This window comes from Parambassis ranga, chromosome 3 (assembly GCF_900634625.1).
Source record: "Parambassis ranga chromosome 3, fParRan2.1, whole genome shotgun sequence".
NCBI classification, from domain to species: Eukaryota; Metazoa; Chordata; class Actinopteri; family Ambassidae; genus Parambassis; species Parambassis ranga.
Window position 1 is genome coordinate 9,654,883 of NC_041024.1, and position 24,193 is coordinate 9,679,075.

Genomic DNA, 24,193 nt, shown 5'->3' on the forward strand with positions numbered 1-24,193 from the left:
AAAACTGAGGACACTCTAACTTTTATTGAAAAAAAATAAAGCGTGCCAGCAGATTTATGATTGCAAAAAAAAAAAAGATAATCCTATTGTTCTCTGGGAGTATCAGGTGTTGCAGGAAATGATCTTTTACTTTCCCCGGTTTAGTTAATAAATGGGAGGTGTGTGAGAAATATTGATTCACATAATATTCTTTAATCTTAATAGGCCTCATTAAATTTTCTACACTGTCCTACACCTCTGCACCTCATTTTACTTTGCAATTATATGATTCCATCACTGCCCTTGTTCCCTGTATACAGTAGTGCACCTCCTTGGGCAATTGGCAGGAAATTGGATTGGGGTATAAGCGTGCACGGTTATACAAGATGCGGCCTCTCCGGCAGCTTCTCATTATGCTTTCAGATGTGTAAAAAAGAAAAACAATTTTCTTTTCGTAGACATATGCAAACCATGTGTGGAAATGAAATTGTCACAGGCCATCCGTCATCACTGCGGGATAAAAAGGCAAAGAGACCTGCCCTTGAAAATCACTGTCATATATGACATGCAGAGATGAATGAAATTAAGTATGGCATCTTCATCTTACACTTTTGTATACAGTTTGGCATATTCTAAAGTTAACAACATACACAACAACGTATATGTCACAGGTTAAAGTTTTTAAGAAGTTGTGTGTGGAGAGGACCTGCTGTACTCCACATGCCTCCTCCAGATTTGGAGGTTGTGGCATCTTGTTAGATAGATAGATAGATAGATAGATAGATAGATAGATAGATAGATAGATAGATAGATAGATAGATAGATAGATAGATAGATAGATAGATAGATAGATAAGCATTCTCAGCCAGAACTGCATTGCCATGATCACAACAGAGATAATAAATAATAAAAAAACACAAGCAAAAATCCAAAATTAAACCACGTGGTGCCTCAAAGCCTTAAACTATAAATCATAAACTGTAATATCTATAACTGTATGTGTAACAGGCTGCAGCTCTGTGCTCAGCTCATTCTATCAGCGTCATTCACCACCAGGCCGCCAGAGGGTCGGTGACGCTCTGCTCACCTCTCCCGCTGTAGTCTCTCTGTTCTCGGTTCCTCTCCCCTCTGTAACTTTGCTGGTAGTTTTTTTAGTGGGCGGGGGACCTTCCTCTGACTTCTACCCAATAGGCGGAACTTGTTTGTGGTGGAAAGTCACACACTTAGGTGCGGAGCGTCCACTGATAAACTGGATGTCAATCAAAGAGGACCTTCCACCGGTGAGCAGCTCCACACACCGCGCAAGGTGAGCGTGCACAGGGCCGCCTGATGAGTGCGTGCTTTTATTAATCAGTTTGCAGGATTTTTCCTGCTGTTTGCTGACGTTAATTGAACTTATTAGAGAATCTTGGCGGTGGATCATGGCGTAATTGGATGATTTAATGAAAATGTTTTGCTTTTCCATCAGAGTTGTGCCGTTTGCTTGTTCGGAAGATTAAGATGGAGTGGCGCCAGCAGACCAGTGTCAACTGTGCAGACGCATTCAGCGAAGCTCAACGCTGGATTGAGGTATACTTTAATGTGATCACACGTTTCCTTCACAAGCAGATGTGCGGACAGGAATTCCTTTGTGGTAGCAGCCGTTTCAGCCATAAAAACTTTGCTTTGACTCAAATTCATGAACCTAAAAGTGAGGCCACTTTACAGACATGTCTTTGAGTCCATATGCAAAACCCACCTTGATAAGACTCAGGTAGGAGCCTGTCTCTGAAGAACAGCCTCCTCTTTCACTGTTGAGATAAAAAAAAATTATTTGCCTGTGCACTCGAAGGGCTTCAGGGAGGAAATTCAAATGGAGAGAAGGCAGATAATTAGGTAATGTTTAAAGAAAAGCAGGCTTGTTCTGCATATTGAGTTAGTGTAATGGATGGTTTGCTCAGGTGCATTGTAGCTCTGTGCTTGCTTCTGTGTGGCAGCAGGCAGGCATTTGCCATGCTTGCACGGTGTTGGTGTAGGATGTGGTTTTATTGCACAGCAGTTTCTAAGTTGTTTCAGGCTGCTCCTGTCCAAGCATCCTTAAATCATAACCAATGAATACAACTTGCAGACTGCGGGCATTGAATGTGGACCAACACTAAATGGGTCCATTAATGTCGCTGGAGATCATTATGAGAATGTCTGTCCAGAGCTCTCTTGGCAGTAGGCCCGTGCCAGTTTTTACTTGTCTACTTTGCTCTGCACTGATGAATGAAAGGATGGCTGAGCAGTGATGGGGCATGTATGCTTTAGACTGCAATGAAGCAAGGCGTGCTGCTTTTAAATGGTGTTGTAAATTCTTGCTTTTGATAGGATCACAATGGGGATGTGTTAGCAGAACTAATATTCCCTGCTACAGGTTACTACAGTTGGTCCTATTTATCAATCCCAGCAGCAGCAGTTGGATGTGAATTTTTGGTCAGTGCCTGCTAGGAGGGAAAAAAAGGATCAGCCTCTTCTGCTTTATGTAGCTAAATAGGCACTTTGGTTTAGTGAAGCAGCACAGCTCAACTTTGCAGCAGGTGCTCTTGCTCGCTATGATAAGATTATTAAAGCAATGTAGTGGTTTTTAAATAATTTAGTTTTCTCTTTAGTACAGTGGGTCATGGTAAGGCACCTTCCTGCCATAAACTGGGCAAGAAACACATAGTTACACATTTAATTTACGTGCTAGCTGCTATCTCAGTTTGTACCCATTACTGCTGCAAAATGTCCAAGAAGGCACACTGTATGCATGCATCTTCACCTCCATCGTCCTGCACATTTAGCTTGTTAGCTCTAAAAGGTGAACAGCACAGAAGCATCTTGGCAGCTTCATGAAATCCAGACTATTTCTTACCTCAAAACACATTATAATTCCCTGTAGCTTATTTTTGATTGGAAAGTCCACACAGTCCACAGAAGGTTACGTGTCCCACCCAGACCATATGTTAGAAATGTATTTAATCAGTGGTTTCTTTGAGACTGTTGTTTAAAACGAGCAATTAAAGTTTCTCTGCCACAGTACAGACAGTACAGCACCACATTGTGTTTTATTGTGTTAACCTTGCACAGCATTGTTTGTCTGATTCCACTGAGAAGCATCTGCTCTGTGCCCAGCTCTACTAAAAATGAGCTGTGATTGTGGATTCCTGAGGGGACTAATTAGTGAGAAGAATAGCCTTTTGGGGCCCTCTGTTAGTTATGGAGCCGAAACTTAATAGTCTCATTTTTATGTCCTCATTACAAAGCCCTCTTGCCTTGTGTTTGCTCCTGCCATGCAGAATCATTTAGGTTCTGTTGTCATCTTTGTTTTGACATGACAAACTCTCATTTTTGGAAAATTCATGTACACATATATTCATTTGTGTGACTGTTTTGCTGTGTAGACTTGTTGTAATTATGTGCTTTTATGCTATTGAGACAAAAGTCTTAATGGGCCCCTGCTCACTTCACTCACTTTGTTTTAGGGCTGACAACAACTACCAAAAAAAAATAGCTGCACTCAGGACAAAAGGATTATTTTGATTTACTGTAACCAGCGTCTGTTTTTTGCCAAAGTCGTTTTTACATAAACTGCAAGTGAAAAGCTTTAAGTGCACATTAGCAGGAGTGTATAAAGTGCAAACCCACTATTGATCAATGAACCCAATAAGTTTGATCAAAATACTTAAATCGGCTGCATTGCTATTCAGGGTCTGTCTTGGTTTGAATTTTTTGTGTAACTGTGCTCATCACTGGCAATGCTGTGTTGATACTGTGATGCTATTTCAGGCATTTTCCTTTTTAAATTTTAGGTTCTTACTAGCGAATGTATATATATTTATCCAAAACATTATGACTGTAGATCGTTTTGCCTGCTGTAATTCATTGAGATGAAGAAAGTACAGGAACCCAGCACTAAGTTGTCCTGTCCTGTCAAAGTTATCCACTGCTGACCGGTTGCAGAGCAAATGCCTTACATGCTTTGATTGAGGCAGCCATCTTTGGTCTATAAAACGTGCTTGTTTTACTTTACACACGATGCGCCGACTTCAGGATACATTTTTTTTGATCCACTTCAAGTGTTGACCTCTGTATTTCAGGCAGCTTCTTGCAGTCTCTGCAAATGAAATGTCATCAAATGTCTGGTTTCACAGACACACAAAGCTCAGGTATTATTATCAGGATTGAAAAGTTGGACTGAGGCATCCCTAGTTTGCACTCTTGCTAAACTCAAATGTACAAATCTCACCAGTAAATAAAATGTTTTTCTGTTTTTTTCTCTAGGAAGTGACAGGAAAGTCATTTAGTTGCGATGACTTTCGTGCTGCCTTGGAAAATGGACTCCTCCTTTGCAAGTGAGTAATGATGCTCTTTGACAACATCACACTTCAACACATACAGGTCTGTGAGTAGCAGGAGGATTTAAATGGGCTAACCAGTCAGCCTGCTTTCAGCTGTAGCCCTCAACCAAAGTTTCAAGATTGAATTACACCATTTTGTCACATGACTGCATCATCTTCTGTAGAAGCCAACATCTGAAGCATTTGGGCATAGACTTAGAAATTGAAAGTTTCTTGTGGTGTTTCATCTAACATACAGTCATGCATTTCCTCTTTTAGTGTAGCATTCTTTTTGTAAATTAAAGTCTGGATTATTAAACCTTAGACCCTTTTTGGAATAGAATTCTAGAGGCATTATGTATTTGTCACATTGTCAAAAAGTGTAAAGCTGGAATATTTTATAATAACATCTTGCTTTTGCTCTCAGCCTAATCAACCAGTTGAAACCTGGTATCATCAAGAGAGTGAACAGGCTTTCTACTCCAATTGCTGGCCTGGTAAGTGTCAGACTTTAGCCATGATTTGTGTGTGTGTGTATGTGTGTTTATATAATGAAAAGAAAAGCACCTGCTAGCCAGGAAGTGTTGACACACTGTGTGGTTTCCTGTTAGGAGACAGCGGTGCTGTTGTTTAAATGAAACTGAAACCTACTGAATATTTATTGTTTTATTTTTATTGGACATTAATGCATTTTTTTCTGGCTTCAGGGTATGTTTCATTGGCTTCATACAAGTATAATTGCCAAAATGGCCTAGAGCAAGAGCAAGGGAAGATCAATTGCAGCCTCTCATTAGGGGCCAATAACTAGACAGAGGCCCACAGTGGATGCAGGAGTGCTGGTGGTGGTGGTGGTGATAGAGAGATGCAAATGCAGCCGACAATTGGAATCTTTAACAGCCTGAAGGAACCGTACTGATGGTTTTGTCATGTTTTAATCTAGTGGATACAAATTAGGTATACTTAACATGGATGCTGGTATTTAACCTGGGTGTCAGTATTGATTTTCTACTCTTAAGTAAATATTTTTGATATTGTTCATTAATATATTGTCAATGTTTGGGGTCAATTTCTACTATGTTTGCATTGGGATTTGAACACTTATTTCATTAAATACACAAGTAACAGAAAAGTTGATCATCACATAATTTTTCTTTAAATTATGCAGTTTCCTTTGCCACCAGTGGCTGTCTGAGCAGATCTGACCTTGCTAAATGTAATATTAACTTTAAAAAGAGCAGTATGGGATCTTGTTTGTAGCTATGCTTAGCCTAGAATATGAATGTAATGTCTGAGAGACTGCTGCTACGTTAAGTTATAGCTAAACAGCTGCTAAAGAAGCTAGAGAAAGCAGGTTGGTGTTTAATTGTTTTTTTTCTGGGAACCACACTTAAACTGACCTGAATGCAGTGTGCATAAATCATTACTGTCAAGTTCAACAGTGGTCTCAGACGTAATGCAGCTTGTCCCATTGATTCTGTAATTTTTGGTCCTTAGGATAATGTGACTGTTTTTCTGAAAGCCTGTGGAAAACTGGGACTAAATGACTCGCAGCTGTTTCACCCAGGCGACCTGCAGGACCTGTCCACTCGTGTGACACTAAGGTACAGTTATAGTGCTAGTCAATGTGCAAACACAGCTCTGTAGAAAGTAGGAGACGTAAAAGGCTTCCTTAACTTCTGACAGCTAGCTAAATACAATTCTTGAATAAATCTCCTATTTTGGATGAGTTAAGCACTTTTGAATATTCTTGCAGTACCTGTGTTGGTAAAAGGTTAATGGAATATGAATGAGCTACTTTGCATTGATAAAGGGATGAGCTAAGCCTGACAAGCTTCTCCTTTGTGGGAGCTGATAGCTAGTTGTCTATAAAACCTGATAAATGGCTGATTAAGCGAGGGTTGCAAATGAGAAGCCAGGAGATGTCACAGTAGTCTTTATTTCTCCATAACAGCTTTCTATCTGATTTCCTGAACAGTATTTTATTGCATTTTAGTGTTGTCACTCTACAGTATATATCTGTAATTTTCAGCTGAAGGTGCATCCATCACCTTTAAAGATTTTCATTTCTTGTTTTTTATTTTAGGCGAGATGAGAGCAACAGACGACTCAAAAATGTAAGTGTATTTATTCTTGAACTGAGAAGCCAAACATTCCGATGAACACATCTTTCCTTCAGTGCTTCTTCTCCTTCTTCTTCACTTTTCTGTACACCAGCGCCCCCTGTTGCTAAGTGACAGGATTGCTCTGAAAGCCATGCTTGTACTAAGTGCAAACACAGGATTCATTCAGTGCACACATGAAATGGACAACTGGTTGACTGTGAGAAGATATTTGCAACTCTAAGTGTGTTAAATTAGAGAATGTTAATCGATCTTAAACTTTACATATTGAACTCAAAATCCTAATAATGCTAAAATGTACTCTTAAATTGTGTCACCGTGTGGAACTCTATGTGAGCACTCTGTGTACACGCTTGTGAGCACTCTGTGTACACGCTTGTGTGCACTGCTGGTATGTTACATGTTTTGGAAGCCCATGATGCTGTTTAGTTATCTGGGAAGCCTCATTTGAATTACACAATAGCTGACAACTTGGACTCAGTAATGAGGCTGTTTGTCAGAGCGCTCTCTATTTGAACTGGGCGTAACATTTTTCTTTGAATTAACCAATTAGGGTCAATTTGCACCCATTGAAATCCACTGTTTTTCCATCCAGGTTTTTCCACCAGATAGAGAGTGGAAGCACAGTTAGACATTTTAAAGCTGCAAAACAAAGGCGAGAGCCGCTGTTTACAGTACAAGTTGCTATACATCCCCAGCTGCTCTCACTGCTAATTTGTCTCCTGTTTCTTCTAATGCTGTTACCTCTTCCTCCGCCTCTCCTCCTTCTGTTGTTTCTGACTCTTCTCAAACATGTAAAGTCTGTGTGCTTTATTCCTGATGAAGCTCTTATTTATGAAAAATATTGTCACAGCAAGCCATGTTCACATATTTATTATTGCTATATTGACTCCTATTCATTTTACTTTTTATACCTAAAATCTAAAGCCTTTTTTCAAAGCAGTGACGGTGGTACGTAAGTGATTGAATTTCCTGCATAATTTGACAAATGATGCATGGAAAATATTGGATTAACCTATGAGTACCTGGTGGATGCAGTGACATGCAGATTTTTTTTTTACAGATGGCTTGGGAATAATGAACTGTCCCCATGCATAAGCTATTTACTCCTGTTTATTCTCACCTCATACAAATGGCCGAAACAAATTTCACCTTCAATGGCTTGAACAGGTTCACAAAGCAAAACAAAAATGAGTCTGAACTGAATATCATAGTGTGTTTGGAATCATTCTTTGACATTGCTACTTTACAATGGGGCACTGATTCGGAGATATTATCTGAATGTTTTACAGTGTCTTACAAGATAGCTGCTACAGACACTGTGGATCCTTACCTCTACCACTAAAAATATATATCCTTTAACACTTGAATCTGCTGACTGCGCTGTGATGGCCTTTGTTGAATCCCTGAGAGGGAAATTCCTACACATACTATTCCTTTTTGCATCACAGCCACAGTCTTTTGTATGAAAGACTTGTCACTGGACTAGTAAGACAGTACCTAGTAGAGACGCATATTTCACAGGCTTTGACTCGCCATCTTTACTAATGGTTGTCAAGTGCTTGTCTAACTGTCAGACAGTGATTTAAGCGTTCCTGTTAAAGGCCTCACTGGTGTTTGTTGTGGCTGACGGCTAAGAGAAGAGTAACCCCGATTTTGTGGTGTTATGTGGTTGTGTTGCATGTCTTTGTCGACTCTTTCTCAGGTTCTGATCACAATCTACTGGTTGGGTCGTAAAGCAAACCTGGATCCATTCTACAATGGTCCTCAGCTCAATTTCAAGGCTTTTGAGGGACTGTTAGGCTTGGCCTTGTCCAAGGTAAGTTGCTCTTTAGGCTTTGAACTGTTTTGTTTTTTTTTAACCCTCATTAACCCAGCTTTCTAAATACAGTCTCTGGATGATGGTGGATACAGAGAGCAGGAAGAATGTCAGCGCATGAAACCTAGTTATGTAAGAGACAACTCATGTGATGTGGATGGCATGGAACCTCTGGACACATGGGCCATCCGCCCAAACAGTGAAGGTATATTTTTACATTCTCTTATATTTTCTTTTAAATAATTTGACACATTATAATTGTTAAAACACATTTTGACTCTACAATCACCTGCTGTAGCCAAAAGTGACACTTTTTCTTTTCATTATTTGGATGCAGTTTGAGTTGTTAGGTCTTTATATAACTGCCGTTTCCAGGTTTTCTTCTAAAGAGACAATTTATTTTAAAACAAAAAATGTGCTGAAAGTGAGGAAACACAAGCCGCTTCAACCCATTTTAATTTATTGACTACCTGTCCATCAAAATGAACGACAGGGTGTTAGAATTATAAAGTGTTTAAAAGTGAACTGGCTCTCTAAGCAGAGCTGTTTTTTCCCCCGTGTGTGACTGAGGGCAGGATAGATGCACCTTTGATCCAGTCTCCATCTACAAAGTGCTGTTCAGGGTATGATCTACTGCCAGCTGGTTAGCATGCTAACTTCAGTCGATTTTTATGGCACACAATGCGTACGATTCAAGCTGCTTTAAATTTAAAACCTTACAACTTTTGTCAACCTGCCCATCTTCAAAAGACTGGCAAAAAATAAAAACTCATGGATTATCATAAGCCGCTGATTCTATATGCAGCCATATGATTATGCTTAATAAATCTAATTTTGTTGGCTCAACAGCATTCCGAACTGATCCTCTTATCTGAGTGTGTCATTTGTCTGTGTGCGGTCGTGCCTGGCTCGGTGGACGTCAGTGATAGATTGTGTCAAGTTTCACACTGCCGTGATAAAAGTGTGTGTGATGGGAGAGGGTGAAATACTTGGCCCGATGCTCCCTGAAGGCTTGGCTGTGTGGACACTTAGACATCCAGGGAAGGATTCTCTCTGTTTTTCTCTGATGCTCTGCCTTCCACTTTTAACTGTTTTTGTTTTCTTTCACCTGTCTCTTATTGTATCTGTCACTCATGTTCCGTAATGTCTGTGTGATCTTCAGGTTGTGGAAGTGACGCAGAAGCTGAGCAGGTGTTCAAGATGGAGAGCATGCAGCCCTCAGCCCACCAAAACAAAGGCCATATCCCAACACCGCTTCTCCGACGAAAACAAGGACAGGACGGGAACGGAGCAGGCTGTGCGAGTCCACTGCACAGGTACTACCAATACTTTGGCTGCTGCTCTCAGAAAGCTCAATTACAGCTACTAACTCACTTATCCAATTTGACCTCTCAGAAAAAGATCTCTGCATTTAATAACATTGTTTTTCAATGTCAGTGTTAGATTTTCTGATTATGATTTAAAAAAAAATTAGATAAGGGCATCCAGGGGAATGTAGAGGGGTTGTTCTCTGTTCAACCCTATTTTACATCACATTTCACGCTTGTCAAAACAGTTAGGAGTCGCAGGAGTTTATTATACCGATTTGCACTCAAGTATTTTTCTCTTCTCATTACACCTTAGTCCAATTTAATTAATGTGACAAGTGCATGCAGCCATTCATAGTCTAGGTAGCAACTGTGTTTTCTATTTTTTATGATACGTCAGAATTGTCATGTTCTCAAGTTTCATATAGAAGGTTTTTTCTTCTTATGGACAAGAAACATATTATGTCATAGAAACAATGTGATGATGGATTCTTTCAGTCATTTAACTGCCCCTTTAAATAACCACCAAAACTGTATTAATACATCATCTTTCTTTCATGGGACACGCAATATTGTTGGTTCCATCAATCGGACAGTGACTGCTTTCCGTCATTTACATTTATCACTTTTATGTTTCTCACACCTTCTGACACTGACCTTACACACAACATTTACCAGAGGTGTGAAAAGGAAAGTTTCCTTTTGCCATCAGTAAAGTAAAATAAGTTATAGAGACAGGGGTGATTGTTCACTCGGGATGCGGATTTGCTCGAATGCAGTTTGATTTAATGGAAAGCAGTGCCTGTCTGAAAGGGGCCTCACTGATGCTCTGAACTGTGTTAGCGCTGCACTTGGAAGGTGATCAGCAGCAGATTAAAGAAGAGAACAGGCATCGATAACAGAAGACTTTTAGTCAAACGGCACAGATGGTTAAAGAAGTAAAAATTGAGCTCTGTTTTTTGTTTTCACCCCAATTAAAGGTGTAGAAAGCAATCAGCTGAGCCATTAACTGACTAGGGGCTTGCACTAGTAGTCATTTGACCTACTGGGAATTTAGGCTGAGCTGGACTTATGGCCTGCCTGAACTAAGGCTTTGCTCCATTTCTTATACTACAATTTAATTTAGTAGAGCTGTTGTGTGGAAAAACCTGTGGATGTCAGAGCTTGGTTTGACTCTAACTCTGCTGCAGTACCTTCAACTCTGCTGCTTGGAAACCTGCATTAATCATCAGCTTTGTGAGATCATTCCAGCACATCTATCTTTTATGTTGAATGTAATCACAAAGAACACACACGTGGGTCGTCACTCTCTACTGCAGCACAGTGGAAGACACCCCTTTGTCTCCTCAACCGCCCCTTACTCTGTCTCATCCTGAGTGTGTCATTGATGAAGAGCTCTTCCTGCAAGCTCTGCGTGAGGAAGACTCTGAGGATGATTACACTGAGGCCGACCCCGTGCTAGACGATTTGTATCTCCGACGAGTGCAGCAGACCCTTCATCAGACATCTACCAACCCCAACTATGACCGCTTCTTTCCACAATACTGGACACCTGAAGAAGAAAGCCGTGTCCGCAGGATCTACCTTGGTTCCCAGAGGAGACCCTGGTATCGTAAAATGCTCCGTTTAAGGTCTGTTTTTCTTTTTTGGTACTCTAATGCAAAGCAGTGTTAACATTTGAAGTGTGGTGGCAAATTTACTTTAAACTAATACAAGGCAAAGCTGACTGTGTGTTTGCTAAGTGTTAGAAATGAGTAATGCTTTGCTTTGACAACAATTAATCAAACATTTGCAGACTTGAGTTTGAATTCTTTGGTGTAATGTAGCTTATGCTTATTTTGTAATGCTAAAATAACCTTCTTAGTGACAGCGGCATGCGGTTTCATGTCTGCTGTTGATTTTGACTTAGAAATCCAGCTTAACTGCACCGCACAAAGCAAACTAAATCTTAGTTTGCTGAGCAAAAGGGATTAACTAGCAATAGTTTGTAAGATAAAATGAGACAAGCTTACACCACTGAACACAGCGGTTTGCAAACTGTTGATGCCATTTCTTTTCATTGTAAGACTTCCCTTGTTGCATTAAATGTCTACTGCTACTATAAACCATGTGTTTCATGCATCTTTTTACTCATTTTATTTGACTGTAGCCAGAAACCAGAAGGGAGAAGAGTCTGACTTCATTTCCTGGCACATGACATCTGTGACTGTGCAGAATATCTCTGCCACATCTGGAGAGCCTCAGAAATGGAGAAACCCTCTTCAAGCCTGACTCCATACCGAGTGGCACACAGCTTCAAATATTGTATCCATGGCTCTGTAAACATGAGCTATAACATGCTACTCTACTATCTCATCTGGGGCAAAGTGTCAATTTTGCATTTGTAATTTAATGCCTCACCAAATTCTACAGCTTTTGGAGACGATATGTAAATTTGTCTGTTTACCAGCTGTTAATGGAGTAATCAGAAAATGCTTTAACTTTGTGTTGTTTATCATGTTTTTTTTCCTGAGGTCACCATCAGGCATTAGCTCCGGAATCTTTTTATAGTGCTGATGACATTTTGACAGCATCATGCCGAGTGACTCATTTGTTCATAATGGTTAGACGTGACTCATGCATTGTAGCCATAACAGAATATTCCTAATGCTTTGTGTGCAAGTATTAATGTTTTTCAGTTCACTGTTTGTGAGGGGGAAAAAAAGCACTGTCCTTAAAAAATAAAGCGTCATCTTGGGTCAATAAACTGTCTAATTGATTAATTCATGCTGCATGAGGTTCTTTTTATTGTTTTTTATGTGTTTGAGCTTTGATACTAAGGCTCTATGTACTGACACATTTAATGTGTTGTCATAGGGACATAATAGTGTTCATCAGCCTTTGTTTCTCTGGTTCTGTAGAGCTTATAAAGTCCAGGTCAGGCCTGAGAGGCCAGTTCAGGTCAACCCTGGCTGGATTTGGTAAGTCATAAAAGCTTGGAGCAAAAAGTGTCCGAAGCTGCTCTGAATTATCTGCTTTGCTTCTGGTATCCAGGTACGCTTTAGTCTGCATTCAGTTTGCCTATTGAGGAAATTATGCTGCAAACATTGTTTGCCTTTTCATAGATGAGTAACAGCAGAATTGTTTGTGATCACAGTTTGGGACCTCCCATCAAAGTGTGTCACAGTTTTGATGCACAACCTGCTAAATGCTGCTGTAAGCTACAACATCTGACGTCTTCTGCTCCAAACAGCAGGTTGCTATTACTTGTCATGGCTGTTATTATCCAGACAGTAACATCTGTTGCTGTTAACACTGCTGCAGTACTTGATTTTGCATGCTTCTCTGCTGCTTGCACTTTGCTAAGGATTCTGTTGTTTGAATGCAGAATGTGCCATGTTGGAGGCAGGAGTACTGTGGCGTGTGAGACATGAAGCACGTACAGTAACTGCCCACCGTTGTGCTGTATTGCAGTGCAACTATTGATCATGCTTGTTAGGCTGCATGTTGTTCAAAAGTGCCACTTTCATGCAATATTAAGCATTATTGATGTCCATTGTTTGCTCTGTGCCTGTCATCATTATTTCTTTTGCCCATCTGTGTTTTTTGTCTTTCAGGAGTAAATCCCTCAGTGACATCCCGATGGTTTACCCTGTGCGTAAAGTTCCTGATGGAAAATCCGTTGATGATGAAAAGCAGGATGTTGGCCTGGCAAAGCAGTGGAGTCAAGAAAGCAAGAGGAAGTGTAGCACTGCTGCCACTGAGAGTGAGGCTCAGTGGCAAGCGGTAAGTCAAGTTTTGAAACAAAACATCTGTTGAGAAGCCTTTTTTCTAGAAAGTTGCTGTTGTAGAGCTTTCTGAGCTTTTTTCTTTAGAAGTTGTTGTCCTCTGTTTCAAGTTTAAAAGTGTTAAAAGTGTCCTTCAAATGCAGTCCTATAAAGATTAAGCAGACTTGACATGTTACTGAACAATTCACATCAAATCACAGATGGACAACTCTAATCTGTCCCAGGTACACAGTGGGATCTAACCACTCTGAACCATGTGCAGCTTCATTTTTTTTAGCAGTGTGGTTGCAAATTTGTCTGAAAAACTTGACAAATGTCAAACCATCTTGAGTTTGTGTGGAACACATAAATGAATAGAGCAAACCCAATCCACTTTTAGTCTTCACAAATGGAAGTGATGAACACCTTATTTGCATATAGAGTGGAGAATTGAGACCTGATAACATCACAAGTGCCTACTCGAGACGTGGCGACTCGTTCCAATGCCTGGTATACCCTGACTATGTGTTACTATACACCTGTGACTGAATCCCGGGAAATTCAGTCACATGACGTAAAACTGTCTGCTATACTGAAATCATTTGTTTCCAGGCATTGTTTCAGATCTGTTCAAAAAAGTGTCACAGAGTATTAAAATAATGATGATGTCTTAAAATTGTAATTCTATGAGCACGAGCACGAGTGTTACCGACTCATTTGTTTGTTTTAGGATTTGACAAAGTGGAAGAATCGTCGCAGGAGCACCAAGTCTGACCTCCGCAGGATGTCGCAAGACAGAGAGCATGTCATTAACCAGATGATAAATGGAGCTGTGACAAATTCAGAGAAGAATGAACCACAGGCTGGACCCATCAAGAGGTATCATTGTGCTATGTTTGTAATGTACTTGCAGATCATGAGTATGTACTAATGCGCTGCTACACCTGTTTCCATCTAAGTGTTTGTGTATATGAAAAGCCACCCTGCTTGATAACAGTCAACTCATGTAATCTGACACACATCCCTCCCCCATGTTTTCTGCTTCCTTTCATTACACTGGCTCCTCTTCCCTTACATGCCAACTCTCCAGAGACCAATCACCATGGAGGCATAACCCAGCCCCTCGTCCTTATTCCACGTCTCCTCCATCTAAATCCTCCAGCTGCGATCTGCGGCCTCATACTCGAGCTCTGCTGGCCCGCAGCTACGCCATTGAAACACCTTCCAGCCCCACAGCTCCACTTAACCCCCATAACTCAGCCCACACTCGGGTAAGTTTACAGCCATGCTCTGTATTACCTCTCTGACCTAAATGACTGCCTCTGGCTACTTTTTGCTATAACTGTGGTCAAACTGCCGACAAGAAATTGAAAAGGCTCGTTCAAAGCCAAAATAAGATTTTTTTTTTTAAGATGACAAATCTATTGCTACTTTTGCCCTGTTTCTTCTCAGGGATCCTCATTTGGAACTATGCCTGCCTCTGATGCAAACATTTTGGGAGAAGAGACACATGTTGCCTCCCTGGCTTCAGATGGTGCAGGAGTTACCACACCTTCTCTGGACAATCCCTTCAGCTCTCAGACACATGTCAAAGCCCAGGGCAGTCCAGCTAATCTCCAGTCCACATGTAAACCAGCCCAGTCGGAAAGCGTTTTCAAAAACCAAGTCTCCACTTTTGTTACAACGCTGCAGCCAAACAAGGCCGCATATTTAAACAGTAATCAGGTTTTTCCTTCATGCTTGTCAAGTCAGGAGAAACCTAAATTCTCTCTTGATCCAAAAATCTTTTGTCCAGTGAATCAGACAGGAGTTGATGCACTGGACTTGCTGCATCGGAACAGCAGGTCCCAGGACGGGAACCAGAAATCAGCGTGGGAACCAGCCGCAGAGAAAGACAATACCCAGCAGGGGGAAGGTGTCCACAGGTATATGTCCAGAGCTGGGTCATGGTCCGGCTCAGCTAGCCTTCCAAGAGGTTACCGGAGGTCTGAGGGCTCAGCCCGCCTCTCGTCTGCAATCACAGCAAGACCTTTTGGGACCAAGCAGTCCAGAGTGTCCTCTCTACCCAGACTTCACAATGTGAGTTCCTTGGCTGTTGCACTCCTGCTTTTTTTAGTAGGTTACAGATAAGACATATGATGTCAGCAACGTAAGTCAGCACTGTGGTGTTCTTCATAGTATTAACTTAAAGTATAAGTCTAGAGCTTTTCTGCGTGATGACTGTAGGAATCTGCACGACACTTAAGTTTGTGCTTGTGGCTCTGTAAGCAGCTGATGTTATTTTTAGCCTGGAGTGGTAAAATTAAGCTGAATGGCTCAGGAAAGGCCTTTGTTGGTGGAGTAAGAGCATTTTGTGTATATGCATGGACATGTGATCTTGTGTGTGTTTACTATATGTAGGTATGCTTGTGTTACCACATTAATAATAGACCTGCTGCTGCACTGTAATGTGTAATCGTTCAGGGAAAAAAAACTGCCGACATTAAATCAGCCACAGTGCAATTTGTCACATGTGCCCTGTCCTTCTGAACACATTGTGTTTTTCTTTGTCTCCAGGTAGACGACAATCAGGGCCTGCTGTTGAACAGTGAGAGAGAGGATTCTCTTTCTTCGCCCACCAAATCGTCTCTCAAAAGACAAAGTGCAACGGTCTTCCTGGCTGGTCAGCACTCGCTGTCAGCTGCACAAAAGAAAGCCAACCAGCTGATGCAGACTGGTGCAGAACAGAAAAAGGCCTCCTTTCAAACCAATGGCCATCACTATCAGCCATCCATTCAAACACAGATACTGCCCCAGCCTCACACTAACCTGCAGTCCCACCACAGAAAAAGCTCAACTCTCCCATCCAATGACTTCACAAAGGTATGTTTAACTAATTTCAGCACCCTGGCATGCACTTGCTGAACAGTTTTAGGACATTTTGATTCTAATTAGACCAATTAGACAATAGAACAATAATGTGGAGTGTTAAATCACATTCAATGGTAAATATCTAGAAAAAAATAATAAAAGTGAATGTTTTTCACACTGATCTGGGCATGCAGAGGAGAAACTCCTCTTTATCATTCAACTTATGGTTGTTTTCTGTGAATAACATGAAACATTCAGGATTGTTTTTAACACAGACTTATCTGATTGTTAGTCGCATTTTCACTGCATAATATTGACCACTGGGTGACAAGACATTATCTCTGGCTAATGTCACAAATGTAGACATCCCTTTGTCATTCCACAACTGTAGTTTTAATAGCAGGTTTTATTTGGTTTTGATTGAGGAGTACTTAATGATATCAGGAGTGTAATGTATCCAAAGCTAGAAACATGTCAGCAAATAAGTAACATTCACTGTCTTATCCTTAAAAAAACATGGTATTGGATCAGTCACCCATGCATTTCTGATCCTACATTTGTTAGGCAGCATTAAAAGCAATAGGATGATACGTATAGGTACAACGGATAATTTTGACCTTAGTCCAGTCTAACCAGAGGAGTGGTTAGAGCACATGTGGGTGTGCATAGTTCATGAAAGATATTGAAATGGCTTGAAATCTGTTCAAATCCTCAGTGACCCATCTTTCATATTTATGTAAATGTGGCAGGAAGCAATGTCAGACCCACCTTTCAATAAATCAGCTAAAACCACATGCATTAATATAACACTGACTCTGCATTTCTGACACCAGACTAATAATAAACCACTAATTCAGAATGTACTTTACTATGCAGGCCTCTAGAGTCTCTAATTTCCACCAGGAAGCACAGGACATTAGATCACAGGGTGTCACCTTAACACTGCGTGTGTGTGTGTGTCTTTCAGGTGGATCACAGTGACATGAGAGTGAGCCTTACTCTTAAACCCAACAGCATACCTGACTTTGGTTTCCACACTCAGTGGGATTCTACGGGGACGAGAATAAAATTCATTCTACCTGGTAAGACTTTTGATAAATTTAGGTTGGAGTGAAATAAGATTAACGATATGCTTTATACTCACATTGTGGTTTCTGCTTTTCAAAGAGGGAATTTTGTCTCACAAGTCAGGCACTAAAGAGGCGTAGAGAATTATGTTAGTGGGTCAGTATGCATCTGAAGAGGGAAGTTATTTTTTATTCTTAGGAGGAGAACCGTCATATCAAAAAATAAATGTCATAAAAATGACACATCAGCAGGGACATTTTTTCAGGCATTGTGTGCCTTTGCTGTCTGTGTATTAAAAAAAACTCCATAATGTAACCAGTGATTTTAAAACTCAAGCCATAAATAATGGATTAGAATGGAGAGAGGTGTCACTTACTGCTGTGTAGTTTTGGTTTACTGGCCCACTTTTCAGTGAGAAATGGTAACCTACTGAGGCTTGTTCTCACTTAATGCTGAACAAATAATTCCTGAAGCTGTGGTGATTTTAATTTTTTTTTTCATCATGTCATCATGTCATGTTCTCGTGTTTCTTCATTTTTCCCGATGCCTCTCCCTCCCTCAGGCAGTCCAGCGGAGCTTTGCCGGCTGTATGTGGATGATGAGATTGTAACTGTTGATGGAGTTTCTGTGGCACACATGACCTACAGCCAATGGAAGGGTAAAATGGCATCTGCCCTGCAAACTGGGAATCTGACCATGGATATCAGACGCTATGGCAACAAGGGTAACATAATAAACCTGTTAAATCTTCCTGAAGTCATTTGTGATTGTTTAACCTCTCAACTGCTGATCAGCGGTCACAAATGTTGCCTCACAGCATGGTCATAGTTTTGATGGTTGATTGTTTTTAATTAGATTGGAGCACCAGTGAAGGGAGTCATCACAGTCTGCCAGGCCAGAGCAGGGTGACCATCAATCTGACTGCTGGGGCGCCTGTTCTGATAGGTTGCCCTGATCACTATGCCAACAGTGCTGCCTCTACAGAAATGGCAGTCGCACAAGTTTCCAAACTCAATGGGCAGACAGACAATGTGAGCCACATTTAGCCAATTAACATTTCAATTCAAAAATCTCCACTTTTCATAGTGCAGCTTCATCTGTGGTGTTGTGGTGTCTTCTTTCACCTGCCCAGGTTACACAAGGTAAAGATGGAGTGCTTTCTGTCAGCACCAGGACAAACACGAGTAAAGGTAATCACAGGTGCATAAGCTATAGGCAATATTGGAAAAAACATGTCTTCCTTTAAAATTAACTTATGCTTATGTAATTTCTCGCCAGATTATAGTAATGTTATTAGGAAAAATCATAAAAGGAGGGCAGAATTTTTCAAAGGTAAAATCAGTGTGAACTCAGACTCCTTAGCAGCTTTGGTGGCTGGTGCTTGGCTTGGAAACCTTGAGTATTCTTTTGCAGTAAATGTACATTTTTAGGTTTTTAACAAGACTGTTAATTAAAACACATACACTTTAGTACTCTACATAATATATTGACAAATAAGGAGTTCTTTAGCCTAATGGTTAAACTTGGCACCACCTTTTACAACCTCAGAGCAGACAGCACTAATCACATCCATACTCTACTGCTCTGTGAGTCTATAACAATATACTGTCTTTGGCAACAGTTGGCTCTTTTACTATAGTTGCCTATACTATAGCATGTTCTTTGTGTTAATGTTTGCTGGAATGCAAAACTTTCCAATAATCATTACTTGGCACAAAGACTGATTTGTACTGAAGTCCTTTGTGGTTGTTAATGAATCTGATGTCTGGCCCACAATGGCTTCTCTCATCAGGCTCTGCGGGATTCAGCTCATGGGTGTACTTGTGTGGTAAATGTTTGCATTGTGTGGAGTTCTTTTTTGCAGAGAATGATAAGTGTGAGTGGTTTGTTGTCATATGATGTGTTATGCTTTTATTGAATATTGCATGCTTAAATGTTTGCTCTGCTGTTTTATCCTTTTCTCGGTGCATCTTTCCACTGGGGCATACATTAGCAGGAGTGCTCATTTACATACAAACATGCTGATTGGGATCTTGAAGCGGCTCTAACCTCTATTAGGGCTGTTCGAGCCGCTTTTAGATCCATAAAATGGCAAGATAGAGTTATCTGGTGTCATTTAAATGAGCAAATGTCTTTAATAAATGATGCATAACTGCATCATTCATTATGTGGTGTGTTTTTACAGCATTATGGATTATCGCCCTTCTTGTATATCTTTGTGTGGTGTATGACATCCATGATCTCACATACAACTTATTTATGTTTAGTAGCTGTTTGTGCGTCTTTTTTCTAACCGTTATCTTTCTCACACAGGAGGCTCAGAATCTGCGATATCAGACGTAAGTTACCACCTGATCAAAGAATGTGTTTATGCATGGTCAACCATATGTTATGCATGTAGAGCCCTGTGATCATGTTTGAGTCCACAATCTGCTTGTGTACCTCCAGCTCCAGGTGCCATCTCTCAGCCCCTCCTCATCCAGCTGGTCATGGGACCTTGAGGAGGATCGCAGGCGGCAGGAGAAGTGGCAGGAAGAGCAGGAGCGCCTCCTACAGGTCTCTTTTTTTCTTTTACAAACACAATGGGGGAATTTTTTTCAACTGGTGTTAGAACTGTGTTGCTTTGTGTGTGTGTGTGTGTTAGGAGAAATACCAGCAGGACCAGCAAAGAATGGAGGCAGAGTGGAGGGCACAGCAGGAGGCTTTAGAAGTCAGGAAGTCAGGGGTAATGTTTGGCCAGGTTTTTTTGTCCTTAAGTGTGTGGTCACAAATATCAAAGTTAACAACATAGCTTACATAAGTGGTTATTTTAACCAGCAGCTCTGACAGCGTCACACAGATGTTCTCTGCTATTTTAATGTCATACTTGTTATCCACATATAATTTTCTTCTATTTGAAGCTGAACTTTTCTGAGGTAAACACTGGTGGTGAGAATCTTGCCAGCTGCCAGCTGCAAATGAATAGTTCGTTGAAGGCAGCCAGTGAAGAGCAGCAGAGCCCTGACAGAGAAAAACCACAGAGTAATGGACAAGGAGCGCAAGTTGATAAGATTACTGAACAAGACTGGTAAATTCAGTTTTTTTTCCCTTTTCTGTTTTTGCTGTATCAAATATTCATGTAGTGCAGACCAAAAATAATGGAAAAAGCATTGGATATTATTGCTGTGTTACTGCCTGCCGTGGCTGCTACCTGTTGCTTCTGCTGGGGCTTATGGCTGCTTATGCTGTACTTTAGGGCTGACGGCTCCTGTGGCTTTGCTCAGCTGTCCCCTGCACACAGGTCAGAACAAGCCTGACCCACTTTTCACTTTTCTACCTCAGTTTTTAGTGGTAGACATGAAGGATCCAGGGTTTCATGCCAGTCTGCTCTATTAAACTTTATTCAAATGAAATTGTGAAGTGATCTGACATAAAGTCCTATGTCTCTCTCGCAGGGCTAAGTCTTTGTCCACGCCAGTATTAACTGGCCCCCACAAACAGGCAAGAGGTTAGTACACCCCTTTGGTCATATTGTGACACTGACCTTTTTTCTTCCTTTTTTTGAAACATACTGACCAAACCTTTGAAACATTATATTGGTCCAGGCGACCAGAGGAAAAGAAAAGGACAGTCGTCCTCCAAAGCTGAACAAGAAAGGCAGCAGATTTTGGAGGAGATGAAGAAAAGGACTCAGCTTCTGACCGACAACAGCTGGATACGCCAGCGCAGCGGCAGTTTCTACAAGGAGCCCGTCTATGTAGGGGTTCCCATGAAGAGGTAGATCCAATATTTGTAACATCAGGTTGGACTTACTGCAGCTCAGTCCTTCTTATCTGAACTGGGATGACTTATCTGCAGGTATGAGTCTCTGGACAACTTAGACACTTTACGTCAGTCCCCGGTCTCAAGCTCTACATTCAGCTACCCTCGTCCGCATTCAGCTGCTGCCTACTTTGCTCCGAGTAGAAACGCCTCCTCCCGCTACAGCACTGGAGCAATATCCTCCCAGAGAAAAACACCCATGGAGCCCTCTCATCACAGCAGGTACACAACTCATATGGAATTCAAACACATCCCTCTTGTGCATGTTTTACCAGTCTCTGCATCTTGTTATACATTTTGGCCTCACACTTTTCACATGTGCTGCCCCAGGATGGTCAGTGGAAGGAGAACTTGCTGTGTATGTGAGCGTGTCCTGGGTGGTGGGGCAGCCATGGTCATAGAGGCTCTTAGTCTCTGCTTCCACCTTGTCTGTTTCCAGGTGAGAGGTCATGGCCGGGTTAAGGTGTGGTCACAATAGCTCCACTTCCTGCAAGTAATTAGACACTTGGGTCACTTCTGTATGAGAGGTTCCCGTTTTTGTGCATGTGTTAATTAAACTGTGATCTGTTCTTGTGGAAGGTCAAGGAACATATACTACTAGACTGAAAACCTAATTTTCAAATCCCACTTAGCACAGAAAATATATTCTCTATCAGTTGCTAAACTTGACTACTTATCAATCTAATGCTAATGTGATCACACCTTACCGTCAGTGAGGTCATTAGCAGGAGGTTCATATCTGTAGTCTGTATTCCACACAGTATCGGCTTGACACATCTGGAGCATCTCTCTGTGCTCCTGTGTTTGCTAACCAGCCTGCTTCCTAGCTTCTGCACTCACTGTAGTACTGTAGTCTTTCTGGGGTTACATCCACACAAATATTCTAATTACCAGATGTATTACACACAATTACAGTGCTTTAGAAAATGTTATTGACTCCTTTGGTTTAAATACTGTAGTGGAAACTGGCAGAAACTTCAGGAACTACCTGATATATTATTTGTTTGTTTGTTGTGTCAAAGAACAAATTACCCAAACCAGGTGACAGCTTAAAATACATGTCGTGGACTGTATATAGTTTCTTAGTGTGGAGGTAGCCTGAGTTCCTAGTTTTGTGCATGAAATGGGGGCCGGTTGTGGGAGAGGCCAGTTCACTGTCCCACTTCACTTTTAGATACTTATTGTGAACGTGTCACTGAGTCGGGGGGGACCCTCGCGTTTAGTTGGCCGTGGTTCATTATCATATAGATGTAAAAGTTTTTCTATCTCTTCTTTCTACAGTCAAAAATAACACTCACATAATGTTTATATAATGTCTGTGTTTTGGTGGAAAACAAAGAAACAGAGCTCAGCTGTGCTTTGGTGGCGGACAATCTGGTGAAGTGATTTTTACACAGAAAAGGCCCACGTTTACAGGTCAGCTTCTCTTAAGTTTGTCCCTCATTCCTTTCTCACTTCTGCGTCTTCCTGTAAAGTGCGTGGGCTGCCATCGACACCTCGGAGGAACAGAGAACGGAGTCCAGGTTCGAATCCGAAATGAGAAGCCCTACTGTGAGCCCTGCTATTTCCAACTCAAGTGTGAGTATTGTTGAGACACTGTCCTGATTGTCGCACTGATTATAACGCCTTGGATTTGTCCCAAAAATAGGCTCATTAACCATGTTGAAAATCAAGCTTGTCTTTAGTTTCTTTAGGGAAACTCTTAATTTCTAATGTTTACTCACATTCTAGCCACTGGAGACCTTCCTATGTGATCAACAGGCTGCACTCCATATTGAAGAGTAAATGAAAACACTGAGTAAAGAATGGTGGAAAATATAATCCACACAACCAACAGTCATTTGTCCATCGTAGTTTCTGCACATCACATCGTGTAAAATCAACCTGTGGATCCACAGACATAAGGCTTAATGCTGTTTTTATCAGACAGGTTGTATGTAGTTTGTCCGTCCTTTTTTCTGCTAATTTATTTTGAGGAAAATATAGATTTGAAATAAAGATATAATAGTCATTAATGTTTGATCTGTTTTAATGTAAGCGTTGCTGTCTGTTTGCCGTTTTGAATCTTTACCCAACAGTGCATTAAAGAAATCTGATATTTCATGGGTGTTAATCTAACTAAGGCTATAGGAGCACTTTGAAGCAGTTTCTGTTCTATTGTAAAGTCACCAGGTGCACACAGGGATAAATCACTCATGTGTATGTAATGCATGTATTTCTCACATGTTATCTTAACATTTGTTTTGTAAATAAAATGCACTAATTGCAGTTTGGGAAAATGGTTTGTTATTCATTTGTTTACCACACGGTGGCATCAGTGATCTTATGGTAAAAAAACAGGAAGTTCAGTTTGAATAATGAAAATGCTGTTAATTCAATATGAACCCAATGACTCGCACTGCTCGAGCAGTGACAAACAGCCTCTCCTCATATGACTTAATACACCTAATGGCAATAAACCAAAGGGAGAGAGAGAGAGCGGCTTAAATATCAACAGACTTCTGCCACCACGCTAGACTTCCAGTCTGTTGTATGATGCAACATTTCACTTGTGTAACCCAGCAACATTTCATAGAAGTATAATAGCTTAGGGTCATGCTCCTGTTTATCTAAGACATAAAAGACTGCAGTGGTAATTCATCTTGAGTCTTCTATTACAGGCTTACTCTTATCTGTCTTTGTTTACTTTCACTGTGTTGATAGCCATATCCGTGCCAGATAATTTATATACAGTATGGCATGTCTGCACAGATCGAACCGCTCAAACATCCATATTTGGGAAGGAGTTACTGAACTATATGTAAACTGCTGAAGCTGTAACCTGCAGTCAAGTATAAAGAAACTATTTCTGCTTTCTTTAGTAGTTTTTAAAATATTTTATTTCCTACAAGAATAAAAAAACGGTTTTTAATATGTGGCAAAGAAACAAACATGATGTTTTAATGTTTTGTGGATGAATAAGGTACCAGGAAATTGATGAAGCAAGGTTAAAAAGGGAAGAGAAAGTTCACTGTCCTCACTGGCATTTTAAGGGGGAAGTACCATATTCAAAAATGGTAAAACAATTTGACTGATAGGGTTGCACTAAAATGTGGACATATGAAAAGTTGGTTCAACATTACTGAGGACTTTTCTTTTTTGGATTTATGAGGAAGATTAATTT

At 40.8% G+C, this 24,193-nt stretch overlaps 1 protein-coding gene across 6 annotated transcripts; it reads left to right on the forward strand.

The window, feature by feature from the left end:
• Nucleotides 1-1,180: 1,180 nt before the first annotated feature.
• LOC114433552 (LIM domain only protein 7-like) lies at nucleotides 1,181-23,298 on the forward strand. 6 transcript variants are annotated; one of them, XM_028402190.1, is made up of 31 exons: nucleotides 1,181-1,285; nucleotides 1,448-1,548; nucleotides 4,264-4,334; nucleotides 4,747-4,816; nucleotides 5,814-5,920; nucleotides 6,403-6,433; nucleotides 8,145-8,258; nucleotides 8,331-8,463; nucleotides 9,421-9,574; nucleotides 12,466-12,525; nucleotides 13,162-13,330; nucleotides 14,042-14,190; nucleotides 14,402-14,582; nucleotides 14,764-15,028; nucleotides 15,107-15,390; nucleotides 15,868-16,173; nucleotides 17,129-17,243; nucleotides 17,792-17,953; nucleotides 18,085-18,260; nucleotides 18,362-18,419; nucleotides 18,508-18,561; nucleotides 19,543-19,568; nucleotides 19,678-19,785; nucleotides 19,874-19,954; nucleotides 20,130-20,296; nucleotides 20,664-20,716; nucleotides 20,814-20,985; nucleotides 21,067-21,252; nucleotides 21,361-21,469; nucleotides 22,506-22,608; nucleotides 22,762-23,298. In XM_028402190.1, the coding sequence occupies exons 2-31, from the start codon at nucleotides 1,480-1,482 to the stop codon at nucleotides 22,782-22,784; spliced, it is 3,756 nt and encodes a 1,251-aa protein (XP_028257991.1). In that variant the 5' UTR covers nucleotides 1,181-1,285; nucleotides 1,448-1,479; the 3' UTR covers nucleotides 22,785-23,298. The 6 variants fall into 6 exon arrangements, with proteins under 6 accessions (XP_028257991.1, XP_028257987.1, XP_028257990.1 ...); XM_028402186.1 differs by having other exon boundaries at nucleotides 14,764-15,390; XM_028402189.1 differs by lacking the exon at nucleotides 21,361-21,469 and having other exon boundaries at nucleotides 14,764-15,390.
• Nucleotides 23,299-24,193: the final 895 nt, after the last annotated feature.